The sequence below is a fragment of the Prionailurus bengalensis genome, chromosome E4, assembly GCF_016509475.1.
Source record: "Prionailurus bengalensis isolate Pbe53 chromosome E4, Fcat_Pben_1.1_paternal_pri, whole genome shotgun sequence".
Taxonomy (NCBI): Eukaryota; Metazoa; Chordata; class Mammalia; order Carnivora; family Felidae; genus Prionailurus; species Prionailurus bengalensis.
This window is the reverse complement of record NC_057360.1, coordinates 19,571,895-19,588,874: the sequence shown is the minus strand read 5'-3', so window position 1 is coordinate 19,588,874 and position 16,980 is coordinate 19,571,895. Positions and strand designations below refer to the sequence as shown.

The 16,980-nt window shown below is 45.8% G+C and overlaps 1 protein-coding gene across 7 annotated transcripts in view; it reads left to right on the top strand.

Annotated features, from left to right (window-relative positions):
* The first annotated feature begins 775 nt into the window (after positions 1-775).
* Positions 776-16,980, top strand: part of LOC122476378 (quinone oxidoreductase-like protein 2) — a 29,541-nt gene continuing 13,336 nt past the window's right edge. For 6 of the 7 annotated variants that reach the window (XR_006295471.1, XR_006295472.1, XR_006295470.1 and 3 more), the window contains exons 1-9: positions 776-905; positions 1,001-1,109; positions 3,183-3,279; positions 5,762-5,820; positions 6,376-6,441; positions 7,224-7,333; positions 8,114-8,195; positions 13,016-13,197; positions 16,713-16,941. Coding sequence is in view for 3 of the 7 variants with exons in the window: in XM_043568973.1 (XP_043424908.1) it covers positions 856-905; positions 1,001-1,109; positions 3,183-3,279; positions 5,762-5,820; positions 6,376-6,441; positions 7,224-7,333; positions 8,114-8,195; positions 13,016-13,197; positions 16,713-16,941 (984 nt within the window). In the remaining 4 variants the exon portion in view is untranslated. The remainder of the gene's footprint in view (positions 906-1,000; positions 1,110-3,182; positions 3,280-5,761; positions 5,821-6,375; positions 6,442-7,223; positions 7,334-8,113; positions 8,196-13,015; positions 13,198-16,712; positions 16,942-16,980) is intronic. The other variant, XM_043568975.1, reaches the window with a different exon arrangement.

The window sequence follows — 16,980 nt, the reverse complement described above, 5'->3', positions numbered from 1 at the left end:
GTTCCTTGACCAGATCTCTTCGAAAGACATGGAGCTGTGTTTAAAAGCCACCTGTCAAATGAAATATTCTTCCCAGGAAAACGTGCTTCTCTTGCTATTTGGTTACTGTTAGAAATCTACCCAGTTTTATAATATTTCACCAATCACATTGTTAAGTTTTCAGTTTTTCCGGAGTATTCCTGTTCACTTAGGAATTCTGTAGTCACTGGGTCAATTATTGACCATCTATGTGCCAGGCATAATACAGGCATCAGGAACATAAAAAACGACCAGCTTTGGGCCTGACTTTAATCGAAAATATTTCTTGGATCTGTGTATGACCATTCAACAATGGATCAACTACTAACCATACAGTTTTATGTTAATAGTCGTGCAAGTGTGAGAAAATTAGTAACAAGAATTGAACTCCAGTAAAGTGCTGATGCAGACATTAAAGCCTTTACCTGCGCATTTAGGATTTCCCATGTGCAGAGGACCCAACAACCCCTATTTAAATGTCACCAAGTATGGTTTTAAAAGTCTCCCAAATTTGCTAGCAAAATGTGAACAATAGCTTAAGGTCGGATGATCTATTGCTTTTACTGTTTTCTTTCCTCTCCAGCGGGCTCCACCACCAGGGAGCCAGGGGCCTTAGGGGCTCGGGCGCCCCGGGGTCCGCGCACCCCGCTCAGACACTTGGGGACGCACGGCGCCCCGCGGGTGGGGTGGCCCAGGGGTGGCCCGGGCGCGGTTCCGGCCACAGGGGTCAGCCGGGTGGGACGCTCTCGCGCGATCCCGGGGGTCAGGGCGGGGCCGGCGCTGTCCCGCGCTTCCTGCCACCCCGGGCCACCCCTCCGCGCCTCTCCGCTCCGAGCCATGGCGGCCGTGGCTTGGGGACGGTGCCTCCCTCGGGTGTGGCTTCGCAGGTGGTGCCCGACTTCCCCCTGCGCTCCGAAAGTCAGACAGCCCGGGGCGGGGGGGGGGGGGGTGGGCAGTAACCGACCCTTGCTCTGTGTTGCAGGAGGGCCGGGCCTGGCTGCGGCCGCCACTACCGCGCCGCGCTCTGCGCCGAGCTGAAGCAGCCCCTGGCCATCGAGGAGGTCGCCTCCCGCCCCGTCCGGCCTCACGAGGTAGGATGGTGACTGGCCTGTCCCCGGGATGCCTGACACCCACTTTCGCTCTCCGCTTGGCAGCCACCACACGCTCCGCAGGCTTCCGTCCTGAGCGGAGTTCCCAAGTGCTCAGCTAGGGGGAGGCCGGGAGACTGGAGCGCAACTCTGTCCTGGGCGGGAAGGGCCCTTTCAGGGTTCACAAAAGGCCACAAGTGCTGAAGGAAGATTGCTCCCCCAAATTCAAACGCAGGCCTCTTTCTGAAGGCTCCAGAGCTGTTGCCTTAGAAAGAGACAATTCTGATTTGCACACGACTTTTCATGACCGCATCAGGTTATTGGTTTAACAAACATAAAAGGACCCCATCAATGGCTTCCTCTTCAGCGTTAAGCATTTCCTGATCTGGCCTTTCTCCTCCCCCAGACCAGTCTGGTAACATCTGTCCTATAATTCTTCCTAAATATGTGTCTTGTCCCCTCCTTCGGTGTAGCGCAGTGATTTGGGGTGGGGTTAGTTTAGGATTGTGGGCGTTTCCGGCGAAATGTGGAAGTCACTTTGGCCCTGCCGGGTGACCACGGTGACCACTCTGGTGACACAGTGTCATCTCTAATGGAGAATGAGAACCTCTGACAAGGTGGAGCAAACAGTGAGCCTTACTGTCAGGGATCCCTGGTGAGAGGCAGAAATGCGGCTGCAGCCCAGAAGCATCACTAACAGGGACCCTGTTGCCAAATGGATTATTTGGGCGGGTGTGTGATGGCAGCCTGCTCCCTGGGATTTGGGTGCTGAAAGACATTTATTCTTGACTCATCCCCGAAGCAAGGTGGAGTGGCTTGAGGACCTACGTGTGGCATGCATGTCAACAACTGATGTGTCATGCACGCAGTGTGGGCGGGCTGAAGGCTGGGCTCCTTTGTTCTGTTATTTGCCCAGACACTGCCTGGGAAGGAATTAGCTCATGAGAGTTGGGTCTATGTGAGTTTACTCACCGTTAAATCCTCATACTCTGGAATGGTGCCTGGCACACGGCAGGCGCTCAACACATTGTTGAATGGATGCATTTTTGCCCATAGAGATGCCTTCTCACCAACATGGCCACCTCTGCACTAAACTGGAAATGGAAGCAAGCACGTAGAGGGATGTCAGCGACTCTGTCTCGCAGCCTTCGTTTCCTCCTGTTTCTTGGCCCTGTTCTCTAACTTCAGCCCGTGTCAAAATCACCTGGGACTTGTTAAAGCAGATTGCTAGGCTTTGTCCCCAGAGTTGCTGATTCCCTAGGTTGGGGTGAGGCTTGAGAATTTGCTAAGTTCCCAGGTAGCAGTAAAGCTGGTGGTTCTGGAACCAGACTTGGAGAACCGCCGGCTTACAAGAGTGTGGGCTACATTGCTTCAGGCCTGCCTCTGCTCTAGCACGGTCATGAAACACAGAAGCTGGGGATCTAGAACCAGCCTCCAGGGTAATTGCTGATCCCCACAACAGCTGGTCATGTTATCCTTCTGCTTCAAATCCTTTAATGGCTGCCCACTGCTCCTACTGTGAAGACTAAGATCCTCAGTAAAGACTGTGGACCCTTGGATGGTGTGTGTGGTCCCTGCTCTGTAGCCCCATCTCTTTCTCTTCGTTGTGCTCTAAGCTCACTGATTTTTCTTTTGTTCCCATCACAGGGCCTTTGCACATGCCATCGCTTTTGATCGTGTCAGGCTTTCCCTCTCCTCTTTTGAATGGTTAACTCTTAGCTGTTCCTAGTTCCAGCGTTACTTACTCAGAGATGTTTTTCCTGACGTCTCCAAAAGGTCAAACCACACCATGATGCATTTTCATAGCACCATATGTTTCTATAACATTTTTTTTGTAGGAGTTGTAATTTAGCAAATAAATCATCGCAATTATTTGTTTGATATCTGTCTTCTCTACCATACTCCTAGCTCCACGAAGGCAAGAACCTTGTCCGGGTTGTCTCATGATTGCACACTGGCACTTCGCATATATTCTTGGCATACAGTAGACATTCAGAAGATATTTTGGTGTAATTGACCGAACTCTGTCTCCATGGATGCACACCGCTCCACTTTGCCGCTGCGTTTCCTTTGTAGGTCAGAGTGGACGTCCATTTCTGTGGAGTTAATTTTGCTGATATTTTGGTCTGCCGTGGTCAGTATCAGGAAAAGCCTCAGCTTCCCTTCACACCTGGTGAGTCTGAAGGGACCAAGTGACCGGCTGGGCAAGAAGATACAGAGTTTTCAGAACCATGTGCTTCACCTCGGGTACGACCCCCGGTGGTGCTTGCCTGACGGCAGTGATGCCTCTGATATGTCAGCCTCACCACTAATTAAGAAGCTCTGGGGGGGGGGGGGGCTCCTGGGTGGCGCAGTCGGTTAAGCGTCCGACTTCATCCAGGTCACGATCTCGCGGTCCGTGAGTTCGAGCCCCGCGTCAGGCTCTGGGCTGCTGGCTCAGAGCCTGGAGCCTGTTTCGGATTCTGTGTCTCCCTCTCTCTCTGCCCCTCCCCCGTTCATGCTCTGTCTCTCTCTGTCCCAAAAATAAATAAAAACGTTGAAAAGAAAAAAAAAATTAAAAAAAAAATTAAAAAAGAAGCTCTGGGGGCACCTGGGTGCCTCAGATGGTTAATTATCTGACTTTGGCTCAGGCCATGATCTCATTTTGTGAGTTTGAGCCCCGCATCGGGCTCTGCGCTGTCAGATCCTCTGTCCCTGTCTCTCTGCCCCTCCAGTGCATGTGCTCTCTCTCTCTCTCAAAAATAAATAAACATTAAAAAAAAAAAAAAAAAAAAGGAGCTCTGGATAGTGAGCTCCTTGAGGGAAGGTTCTATACCTGTTTTGCCCCCCAGTTATATCCCTGTTTTTATTTATTTATTTATTTTTATTTTTTATTTTTTTATTTTGTTTTTAATATTTATTTATTTTTGAGACAGGGAGAGACAGAGCATGAATGGGGGAGGGTCAGAGAGAGAGGGAGACACAGAATCCGAAACAGGCTCCAGGCTCCGAGCTGTCAGCACAGAGCCTGACGCGGGGCTCGAACTCATGGACCGCGAGATCATGACCTGAGCCGAAGTCAGATGCTTAACCGACTGAGCCACCCAGGTGCCCCATATCCCTGTTTTTAGCATTGTGCCTGGCTCATTGTAGATCCTCAATAAAAAAGTTAAAAATGAAGAAATGAACAAATGAAGTTTTACATACCATGTCCACCAGAATTCTGATCAGAATCCTCACTGGCCCTCATCATTCCCTTTCATTCCTTGTCAGTGCGTCTGTTTTTTCACTGAAGGATCATAAACATCTGTTTGCAGCTAAAGCTCTCAGTCCTCACAAACACATTCCTAAAGAAATCTAGTATCAAAGAATCAGAAATAAGAAAAAGAGTTTATACATTTCTAGCAGTCCACTGTCTGATTTTAATTACGCCCAATCTGATTACATTTAGATCCTGAATATGTGGACAAATGACTGCTTTTTGTTGTTGAAATTTATTTAAAGAGATAGAAGTATAGCTCACTGTGTATAGAGTACATGTATATTTTATATAGACATATACTGTTAAGGATACAGCGATTGCAAAATAGTTGCTGTGTTTTGGCCTTGGGGTGTTTGGTTGTGTCTCAACATTTGGAACCACTTCCCTCTGTTTGCATTTGCTGACATGCTGGATGGAGGTGGGGAATGTCATATTCAACTGAGTTATTCCTCTTGAAGCTCAAGTGGGAAATATGTGATCATTAAATTCAGAAATTTTGGAGGTGGAAGAGGAAAGAGCAGACTACATCAGTTCATCCAAATTGAGCCAAGTACTTATGAATAAATATAGTTCATGTCCTCATCGCCCTCAAGAGGAGAACTGGAAACAGATAAATACAATCTGATGAACATTGTAAGTGGGGTGCTGTAGGGAGCCCAAAGCCCCAGTGAGCAGGATCAAAAGTTCTTGTGTGCTAGAGGCACCTGGGTGGCTCAGTCGGTTAGGTGTCCGACTTCAGCTTAGGTCATGATCTCACAGTTCATGGTTTCGAGCCCCGTGTCGGGTTCTGTGCTGACAGCTCAGAGCCTGGAGCCTGCTTTACATGCTGTGTCTCCCTCTCTCTCTGCCCCTCCCCCACTCACTGTGTCTCTCAAAAAATGAATAAATGTTAAAAAAAATTTTTTTAAGGTTTATTTGTTTTTTGAGAGACAGAGACAGAGCATTAGCCAGGGAGGGGCAGAGAGAGAGGGAGTCACAGATTCCAAAGCTGGCTCCAGGCTCCGAGGTGTCAGCACAGAGCCCGACGCGGGGCTTGAGCTCACAAACCGCAAGATCATGACCTGAGCCGAAGAAAACGCTTAACCGACTGAGCCACTAGGTGCCCCTAAATGTTAAAAAGAAAAAAAGTACTTGTGTACCTGTGATTCTCTGTGCTTTTGCCCATTCTTGAAATTTTCATTTGTGTCTGGTAAGAATAGGACTGCCATAGCTTTTCAGGTTGTGATCATGAAATCTTAAGTTCACTTTCCTGTGCCTTGGGTATGAAGCTCTTCCCCTCTAGCCTGGGTGGTGGGGGAACACTTAAGCCCTCTCAGCTCTAGAAAGCTGACAGGATGGCCTGTTGATCACGTTGTTTTCATCTCCATGGTGCCAGGCTTTATAGATAACCTAGTGTTTAAACAATTTGTCTTAGGAATGGAGTTTTCGGGGACAGTATTGGAGACAGGCACAGATGTCAGCACAGTGAAAGAGGTAAATAAGTTGAAATCCAGGGAATTGATGTGTGTGTAGCTGTGAGAAACATGCTAACCTCATTTGTAGCTGAAGGGTCTTGCTTCTCTTGGCCTTCGCCAACAGACACCAAAGCGAAAGTGAGATGGAGGGGGAAGAAGCTAATTCTGAATTGGAGGCAGGAAGCCAGTGGAAGTTCCTGGCTTCGTAAAACTTTTTATTACTAAAGAAGGCAGCACCTCAGGCTTCAGTTACTGAGAGGAGAGAAAATTCTCAAGTTTCAGCCTCTTGTGGAAAAAAAAAAATAACCCTGGGATGCTAATTCCTATCAACTTTTTCCTTACACTGTCCTGTCATTGTTCAAAATGTGCTCCTATTGTCTTGGCATCCTGGTGGGGATATTGAGGAGGTGGCTGAATTATTTACTAAACATTAACTCTGAATAGATGATTCAGGCAAATCTGTGTCTTATGGGGTCAGAAAGAAAGATTTTCTTTTTTGTTTTGGTGCATTTGGGAAGAGGTAAATGGCAAGGCCGTGCATTTGAACGTACCCTTAATGGTATTTTCTCTTCAGGGAGATCGAGTTATTGGCGTGAGTGGCTTTAATGGTATGGCTGAAGAATGCATCATTGATCACAAGGTATCCCCACCTCTCAATATTCATGTTTGGAGATTTTTTTCCTCCTTTCTTCTCTTTAATTTCCACCTAGCTCTCACTTCTTGTTAGCCTTCTTTCCCTCTTTTTTGTATTTGTATTCTCTTTTGTATTTGTATTTGTTTCTCAGCCAAGCACTTCTTTCTTTCGAATGCTAAACCCATTTTCTATATTGGTGTGACAACCCTCGCACAGAGCTTTGTTTGTGTGGAGTGGTGTAAGGAAGAAGGGCATTTTGTTTTCTGAGTCCTGCCTGGAGCAGCTGGTTGGCTGTCCAATCGGACCATAGGTAGTTTGGGTAGAAAAACTGGTTTGAGGCATTGAGCTTGATACAATAGCTTTCTCCCCTGCGTGAAGCTTGTGAAAGAGTCCTGGGCATGGAGCCAGCCAGGGTGGAGGGGTAGGGTTGTACAGGATGGGAACGGTGGCCCCTAGTGGTGAATAGCATACACTTTTTTTCACAGCTTTATTCAGGTAAAATTGTATAGAACCTTCCAGTTCATCCCCATGACAGTGTGGTTCCATTCTTTGAAAGTGGGTTCCTTCCTGAGCCAGATGCCAACCTTAGGATCTTCGAAGACTCGTACACCCAAGTTCTGAACTCTGTCACAGCTTGCTTGGTTTTAACTTCTACCCTGGGCATGGTTCCTGACAAGCTTGGTTTCCTTGCGAACCAGTCAGTCAATCAGATCATAATATTTACTGAGAAGCCTCTGTGAACAGGTACATGTGCATAATCCCTAAGTTACTGTTATCTCTTTTTATAGACACTGTGGCAGATTCCAGAAGGGGTCCCCCTCCGAGAAGCTGCTACCTTGCCTGTATCTTATGTCACTGCTATTTTGGCCTTGGAGCATCGGGCCTGTACTCGGCCTGGGTAAGAGACTACGTAGACAACAGAGGGCTAGGTGGTGTCTCTGTCTGATATGAGAAGTGCCCACCAAGGCCTTGCCCCTTCCTCTCTGCTCCCTGTCCAGTCTATGTGAGGAAGGGCCAAAGGAAGGTAGTGACCCAAGAGAAGGGTCTGTTGGTAGTGGGGATATCCTTTTGTCTGAGAAGGAATGGTAGACTGTGAACTTGGCCAATAGGAATTGGGAGAGATCTGTCTTTCAAACCTGGCCACTCGAGATCACCTCCTAGCAAACCTTAAATTTTAGAGTTGGTTTATGTAAACTCGCTCCAGTCTGGTTTTAACAGAGTCCTGTGGCATTTGTTTCTGTGAAGCTTGGTTGTGTGTGCCTACCTGGGGTATTTCAAACTCAAACGTGCAGAATTTATTTCACTTTACCTGAAATAATATGCCTCTTGCCCTTTTTAGAGAGCCCGAGCATTGAATTGAGCAGTGACCATTACATGATCGACGCCTTCTAAAATTCAGCAACGTTTAACGTGAGAATGATTCTAGGGCAGAATTTCTGGAGAGAAACCTCTAGAGAGATTAAGGAATATTTTTCCTGGGAAGTCTTCAACCAGACCAAATTTGCACAGGTCAAGCAGTCACATACATAACCCATCTCCAAAGTCTGGAGAGTGGGTGTCCGTGAAGGGTTGAGTGAAATGGCCTCGAAGTTCTCTGTTGGCTTTAAAATGTTCATGAAATCATACGGTTGCATGATTTTTGAAGCTTTCCGAAGTAATATTCATCTTTCTCTGGCAGAGAAACTGTTTTAGTGACAGCAGCAGCTGGAGCCACAGGCCTTGCAGTGATAGATGTGGCAACAAATGTTCTTCAGGCTAAGGTATTTGCATGTTAGATTCTCTGTTAAAAAAAAAAAAAAAGTCATCCCTGGGGCACCTGGGTGGCTCAGTCGGTTAAGTGTCCAGCTTCCACTCAGGTCACGATCTCGTGGCCCGTGAGTTCGAGCCCCGCGTCGGGCTCTGTGCTGACAGCTCGGAGCCTGGAGCCTGCTTTGGATTCTGTGTCTCCCTCTCTCTCTGACCCTCTCCTGCTTCCACTCTCTCTCTCGAGAAATGAATAAACATTAAAAAAAAATCATTCCTCCAGTTTTCAAACCTAGATAGAATATATTCATTCGTTCATTCATGAGTATCACGCGCAAGGCACTGAGGAGATAAAGTAACGCAGATTAGGGTCTTGCCATCTGTTTGCCTGCAGACTGATGAGGGGACCTTGGAGTAGATCACTCTTCCTTCTGGTTACCAAAACCTGGCAAGGCCTGACTTGCTCCGTGGCTTCTGCAGATTCCATTTCCTCTACCTGTAATGCTCTTCTGAACTGTCTGCCCCCGCACTTCAAATTTAAACTCAGATGTCGTATTTTCAGGGAAGTATTCTTTGTCCCTCAGGAGATGGTAATCTGTCCCCACATCCCAGCCCCTGGCTGTTTGTGTATGGTCTCATAGCATCCTGTACGTCTCTTTCATGGTACACTCAGTGTGTGGTCTAGCCTTTACTTTTGTCATTTTTGGATTAGTGCCTCCTTCCTACTTGACTGTAATCCCCACGAAGGCAGGAATAGTGTCTTTTTGGCTCATTATTGTAGTCCTAGCACCTGGCATGGTACCTAGACCATAGCAGGCACTCAATAGCTATTTCTTACATATTTAAAAAAAAATTTTTTTTAACGTTTATTTTTGAGACAGAGAGAGACAGGGCATGAACGGGGGAGGGTCAGAGAGAGAGGGAGACACAGAATCTGAAACAGGCTCCAGTCTCTGAGCGGTCAGCACAGAGCCCGACACCGGGCTCGATCTCATGGACCGCGAGATCATGACCTGAGCCGAAGTTGGACGCTTAACCGAACGAGCCACCCAGGCGCCCCTATAATTTTTTTTTGAGAGAGAGCAAGTGACCACATGAGTGCACATGGAAGGGTCAGAGAGAGAGAGGGAGAGAGAGAATCTTAAGCAGGCTTTACGCTTAGCACTGAGCCTGACGCACTTGATCTTACCACCTTGAGATCAAGACCTACGCTGAAATGGAGAGTCAGCCACGTAACCAACTGAGCCACCCAGGCGCCCCGAATAACTATTTCTTAAATGAAAGAACAAACAAAGGAAAGAAAGACCCAAGTCCCTGTAGGGGTATCACTCTGAGGCTGTGGGTATCAGATAAGGAGGATTTCTTGGAGAGAGTAGACATGTAAGCTGACTTTTGAAGGACTGGTAGCAGTTGAACAGAGGAAGAAGGGAAGTGAGGGCCATTTTAGTGGTGGAAGGGCAGATCAGAGGACAGAGACATGGAATGTCACATGTTGCATTCAGGGAATTGCTGGTAGCATCTGTGGAACAAAGGGTCTGTGTGGGGAATGGTGGGAGGTGACTCCAGGGAGGTGGGCAGAGACCAGATCATGCACCGCTGAAGAATTTGAACATTTATTGGAAGCCATCGAGAGCTATTAAAGACTTTGAACTAGGAAGTACCATGATTGTATTTGCATTTTGCAAAGTTCATTCTGGTAGCAGGGGGGATGAGGAATGCGGCAAAGTCAGGGGTGGTCTGGAGGCATGTAGAGCAGCCTCTTGGGGTGATCCAAGCCACAGGTGATGATACTGGAACCGAGGCACTGGAAGCAATGAGTTGAGAGATATTGAAGTAGAAAAGAATAGAGTTTGATGCCGGGAGAGCATTCCCTAATACAGTTGAGGGAACAAGGACTTTGAAATTAGTCTGACCTAGGTTCAAATTCCAACTCTGCCTCTCGCTTAATTGCTTCAGTTTCCTCATTGGTAAAATAAAGCTTTCCTCATAGGGTCGTTGTGGGAATATTGAAATTACACGTGCAGCACGCCTATTAGAGGGCACGGCATGTCGGCGAGAATCTCTTAAAAAGGGATCCGGTTATTATTAGACATTGAGTGGGAAGGAGCAAACTAGGTTAACGTGTGGATTTGCCATTTATTGCAGTTGAGAAGACAGGAGGAACTGGTGAGCTCAGGTTTGGAGGCATTAAATGTGAGGTTTCTGTGGAACGTGCAGTTGGGGTATCCAGAAGGCACCAAGATACACAGGTTTGGAGACAACTGGATTGCCTTGGAATTTCTTCTGGTGGCCCCTCTCCTTTCTCGCATTAAGTTCTTTTGGGGAAGCACATGTGAGTTCTGAAAGCAATCTTAGGTACCAGGAGGCTCTCCATGGAATATTAACACATTTCATGTCAAAGCTAGGGCTTTTAGCACCTCTCAGTGGGGAGACCAAAATTAGTCTCATTGTCTAGAACCACTGACTATTTAACATTTCTTGGAAGATAAAATTGCACCATTTGTTTTAGATCATTATAGTAGGTTGAGTAGAGAGAAAAACTCATTTTGATTCAGATATTAAAATTAACCCAAGCTGTATTTTCTTTAGCAGCCATAACTGTTTTAAGCAAATGCAAACAACAGCAAAATAATAAAAACAACTTTAGAAATCTCGTCAGGCCACCTACTTCTAACGGGTTGTTTTGAGAACACCTTCCATTCACAGCATTTCATGTTGCTTTCAAAGTGCCTCCACACCAATTATCTTTCCTTCGATCCTAACACACCCCTGGGAGATGGGTAATGTGTTTATTACCCCTATTTCACAGATAAAGAAGGTGAGCCACCAGGGGAGACCATGATTCGTGTCAGGCCTCCCTGGCACCTTGTGAGAAGCGAGATTGGCCTCAAGTCCCAGACCCTAGGCTGGTGTCAGCCCTCTGTGGCACTGTGTGCTGATGACCGTCAGTGAATTTGCAGCTACTTGAGGGTTCCCCTGGGGAGTATCTGAGCATAGCTTTTACTTTCAAAGAGTCATGGGTGAGTGTGAAATATCTTAAGGGCATTGATGTCCTTGTGTGTTTGAATGCATGTTCTGGATGTCACCTTGGGACCAAACTGCTCAGGCTGGTGGGTGCTATCCAGTGATGAGACACTTTGAGGCGGTACTTACGTGTTAGAAGTACTTCTGGAGACTTCCAAACCCCAGCCTCCTCACAGTGTGGCCCATGGCCATCTTTGCCAGGCTTTCAGCATGGCTTTCTCCCAGAGTGGTGGAGTGGAAAAGTGTGGGCTTTGGAGGCAGGCAGCATTGGGTTTGCATAATTGTTCTACCACTTAACTGCCTAGCTAATTCTGGGTTAATTACTCAACCTCTAGATCTGGGTCTCCATCTATAGAATGGGAGGAATTATACCTCCCCCATAATGTTCTTATGAGGTTTAAATAGAATAAGTGATTGTGTATGTGTAACAATAGAGTCAATTTATCTAACACTTTGTTTTCCAAGTGCTTTATGTACAGTATTCCATTTGATTAAAAATTCTTTTCAATGTTTATTTTTGAGAGAGAGACAGAGCATGAGCAGGGGTGGGGCAGAGAGAGGGAGACAACAGAACTTGAAACAGGCTCCAGGCTCTGAGCTGTCAGCACAGAGCCTGACGTGGGGCTCAAACTCACGAGTCGTGAGATCATGACCTGACCCGAAGTCGGACCCTTAACCGACTGAGCCACTCAGGTGCCCCCCATTTGATTTTAAAAATAAATCTTGTTTTATAGATGGGGTAAGTTTAGGGAAGCTGGTGGACAATGTAGAGGTTAAAAGCATGAACTCTGGAGATGGATTACTTGGGGTTAGATCCCAGTTCTGCCTCCCATTAACTCTGTGACCTTGGGCAAGTTACTGAACTTCTTTTGCCTTTGTTTCTTTATCTCTAAAATGGGGATGCTAATAGCGTGTGTATCATTGGGCTATTAAGATAAGACTAAGTGAGTTATTAATATACATAAAGCATTTAGGATAGTACCTGGCACATAGTAACATTAAGTAAGTATTATTTCTTGCTAAGTAATTTGTCTTAGGTAACACTGCTAGTTAGTAGCAGAGTCAGGATTTGAATTCAGGTCTTTCCAACTTCAAGATCTTTCCACTGAGTCATGTTTTACTCTCTGGGAAGGCTTTCGTGATCTAGGTCTAGATTGGATACCACTCCCCTGCACTTCTGAAGCTGTCTGTACTTCCCCATCATCATACTGCTTTATCTTGCTACCTTGACTCTAAGCTTGGGTATCTTTATTACTTGACTCATAGTAGGTATTCATTAAAAGGTGGTTTAATTCATATTTGGAGAAGACTTTCAGACTTTTTTTTTTTTTCTTGAGATAGAGAGACAGAGCACATGAGGGTGGGTGGGGAGAGAGAGGGAGGGAGAGAGAGAATCCCAAGAAGGGTCCGCACTGTCAGCATGAGTCCGATATGGGGCTGCAACTCATGAACCGTGAGATCATGACCTGAGCTGAAATCAAGAGTTGGACGCTTAACCTACTGAGCCACCCAGGCACCCCATTGGGTAAGACTTTCTGAGTGTCCCCTGAACCATCTCCTAGCCAGACTCATTGGCGTTCCAGGATTCCCGGAAATGTGGATCCCATGGCCAGTGGGGGTGGGGGGGACAGAGGGGCCAGTGTGATGGTGCTGTCTGTTGGCCCTGACGTGTGGGATTGAGGCTTATGCTAGGGTAGCAAGGTGACGTTGGCTTCCTTGTTTAGTACTCTTTGTGGTTGGAGGCTGGGTGGGTGGGGTGAACCCCTTTTGATACATATTCTGGATCGTCGAAAGCTTTGTATTCTTTCTGCAGGTAATAGCTGCAGCCGGAAGTGACGAGAAGTGCAGGCTGGCGATGCGGAAGGGTGCACAGTCCATCGTGAACTATAGTCAGGGCAGCCTGAAGGAGGCAGTGAGGAAGCTGGTGGGCAGTGATGGGGTGAACGTGGTTATCGACGCTGTGGGAGGAGATGTCTTCCTGGAGGCTCTCCGCAGGTGCATGTAGTGGTCTTCCCAGAGGGGGCTGGACCTGGGGATCTGCTGAAACCTTTCTAGACCCGTCTTCCTTCTGGCCTTGCTTCTCTTCCATTTTTGCTGCTCACTTTTCCTATAGGCATTGGCATCAACGAGAACAGCTGAGTGGGAGGGTGGAAAGCAATAGAAGCAGAGGGAAAATCAGGAAATGCTTAAATATAGAAAAACAAGATATCCAACTGGAAAATATCCAAAAAATGACTGTAGACTCTCTAGTTAGCAATATTGAATGCTTTAGAAATTATTCATGTGTTAAATTCAGCTATGCCGGCCCCCATTAACTACTTTATATACATAGTGTGGGTAATTCTTGAGATCATCGTTCAGATGTTAGAATGACTGGCGTGGCCATTCCCTAGCTATCTGTGCACCCAAGTGTAGACTCTTTTGATCTCACTGGTTTCAGAAGCAGCCAGCAGTCTAGGTGTCTCCTTGGCTTGTTTTATCAAAAGAAAATCATTGGAGTTAAAGTGGGACTGTTGTATCCACACCAATTCTCCTTCTGTTTATTTATTTTTATTATTATTATTATTTTAATGTTTAATTTTGAGAGAGAGAGACAGAGTGTGAGCAGGGGAGGGACAGAGAGAGAGGGAGACACAGAATCCAAAGCAGGCTCTAGGCTCTGAGCTGTCAGCACAGAGCCCGATGCTGGGCTCGAACTCACGGACTGTGAGATCAGGACCTGAGCCTAAGTTGGACGCTCAACCGACTGAGGCACCTGGGCGTCCCTGGTTTATCTCATTTTAAAGTTGAGGAAACAGAAGCAGAGAGAATACCTTACCCGCAGAAGGGAACCAGTTGGTTCTATAGCCCCTGAGCATCACTGCACTGTGCTGGGTACTGTGCTTACAGAAGCAAAGGAAGGGGTGTGTTGACTCAATGGAGAGCCAGGACAGAGAGCTCCTAACTCTTACCTTTCTCTTGCCTTCTAGGTAATGGGTAAAAGTGTTGTGCCAATGACTTCTTACTTGCCTCTAATGAAGAAAAGCAAAAAGCAAAAGCCAAACAAATATATATGCATTTTGGATCAAAGATGTTTATAAAATGCATTTTTATAACTTCTTGCTTAGTGTGAAACTGTATCGTGCTTCTCAGAATGGGCTGCAGAAAACTTGTGTGAATTTTTATAGATTATTCAAAATTCTCTAGAGAAGCACATAACTTAAAGGACTCCTAAAGTAAGTTTTCTTTTTTACAAAGCAAATGATGTCTCATTAAGGTACCTATCTTTTTATTCCTGTTCCTAAGTTCAAAATCTTCAAACTGAGTTGTCTTTTTTATTTTTTATTTTTTATTATTAATTAATTAATTTATTTTTATTTGAGAGAAAGCAAGCAAGCAGGGGAGAGGTAGAGAGGGAGGGAGAGAGAGAATCCCCAGCAGGCTCTGCGCTGACAGTGTAGAGCCAGAGGTGGGACTCGATCCCATGAACCGTGAGATCGTGACCTGAGCAGAAATCGAGAGTCAGACGCTTAACTGACTGAGCCACCCAGACATCCCTGAGTTGTCTTGAAGTATAGCATATAGAATGTTTCCTTCTATGAAGTAGAGGAGTAGTTAAATAGATAGCCTTAATTCTTTTTTTTTTTAATTTTTTTTTTTTTTTTTTGAGAGTTAGAGGATGAGCAGGGGAGGGACAGAAAAAGAGGGAAACACAGAATCAGAAGCAGGCTCCAGGCTCCGAACTATCAGCACAGGGCCCAATGTAAGGCTCGAACCCAGGAACTGTGAGATCATGACCTGAGCTGAAGTCAGACCCTCAACTGACTGAGCCACCTACGTGCTCCCCTAGCCTTAATTCTAAAGTCGGTTCCCTTACAAAACTGGCTCATTCCTCTGGCCTCCTACTGTCTTGCTTATGACTTATTTTTATGGTTTCTACTGAAGAATGCAGAGCGATACAGGGCGGGTCACCTCTGCCAGTTTGTATAAAGTTAAGAGGAATTCCTAGCTGGGGGTTTAATGCATGCTGCTTTTTTAAGTTGTGGTAAAATATACATAACTTAGTACTTATCATTTTAGACACTTGTAAATGTACAATTCAGTGACATTAAGTATGCTCCCAATGTTGTGTAACTGTCCCCAACTAATACTCTATACCTGTTAAATAATAACTGCCCCTCTCCCCCTCCCCCCACCTCCCTGATAACTTCTACTTTTTATCTCTATGAATTAATGTAGATTGCTTTTTTTTTTCATTCTACACTTTTTACTGTGGCTAAAAAAAAAAAAATAACATAAAATTTGCTATAGTAGCTATTTTTTATATTAACCATTTTTAAGTATATAGTTCCATAGCGTAAAGTATATTTATATTGTTGCGAGGTAGATCTCCACAATTTTTTTCATCTTGCAAATCTGAAATTCTTTACCCATTAAACAATTCCTATTTCTCCCTCCACCCAGCCCCTGGTAACCACCACTTTATTTTGTTTTTATGACTTTGACTACTTTAGATCCCTCACAATAGTGGAAGCCTACAGTATTTGTCTTTCTGTAACTCGCTTATCTCATTTAGCATGATGTCCTCAAGGTTCATCTGTGACATAGCATGTGACAGGATTTCCTTCCTTTTTTTTTTTTTTAAAATTTTTTTAATGTTATTTATTTTTGAGAGAGAGAAAGAAAGAGAGAGACAGAGTGTGAGTAGGGGAGGGGCAGAGAGAGAGGGAGACACAGAATCTAAAGCAGGCTCCAGGCTCCAAGCTGTCAGCACAGAGCCCGACACAGGGCTCGAACTCACAAACTACGAGATCGTGACCTGAGCTGAAGTCGGACGCCCAACCGACTGAGCCACCCAGGTGCCCCAGGATTTCCTTCCTTTTTAAAGCTGAATAATATTCTGTTGTATGTATGTAACGCATTTTGCTTATCCATCCATCAGTTCAGGGACATTTGGGTTGTTTCTACCTCTTGGCTATTGTAGATAGTGCTGCTATGAATGTGGGAGTAAAACTATCTCTTCAAGATCCTATTTTCAAGGTGCCTGGTGGCTCAGTCAGTTAAGTGTCCAACTTTGATTCAGGTCATGATCTCAGATTTCGTGAGTTCAAGCCCCGCGTCGGGCTCTGTGCTGACAGCTGAGAGCCTAGAGCCTGTTTTAGATTCTGCGTCTCCTTTTCTCTGTCCCTTCCCCGCTTGTGTTATCTCTTTCTCTCTAGTAAATAACTAAACTTTTAAAAAAGTTTAAGAAAAAGACCCTGTTTTCGATTATTTTGGATAGAGACGCAGAATGGCATTGCCTGATTGTATGGTAAGTTCCATTTTTAGTTATCTGAGGAACCTCCATACTGTTTTCCACTTGAACCATTTCACAGTCCCACCCACAGTACATGAGGGTTCCAGTTTCTCGACATCCTTGCTAACACTTGTTATTTCCTGTTGTTGTTGTTGTTGTTTATAGTAGCCATTCCAATGAATGTGAATATACATTGCTTTGTATAATTTCTTCTTCTTCTCTTTTCTTCCCTCAGCCTGGCCTGGGAGGGCAGGATTGTGGTGGTGGGTTTTGCTGGAGGAACCATTGCTTCTGTGCCGGCCAACCTTCTGCTCCTGAAGAATGTCTCTGCTATGGGGCTGTACTGGGGCCGATACAAAGAGCAGAACTTTCCCGTCTTCTCCAGAATCCTGTCCTCTGCTCTTCAGTACTGCCAGCAAGGGCGCATCCAGCCACACATCGGAGCGGTTTTTAAGCTGGAGGAGGTGAGATGCTTTTAAGGGATGTGATGTGCCTAATGCCAG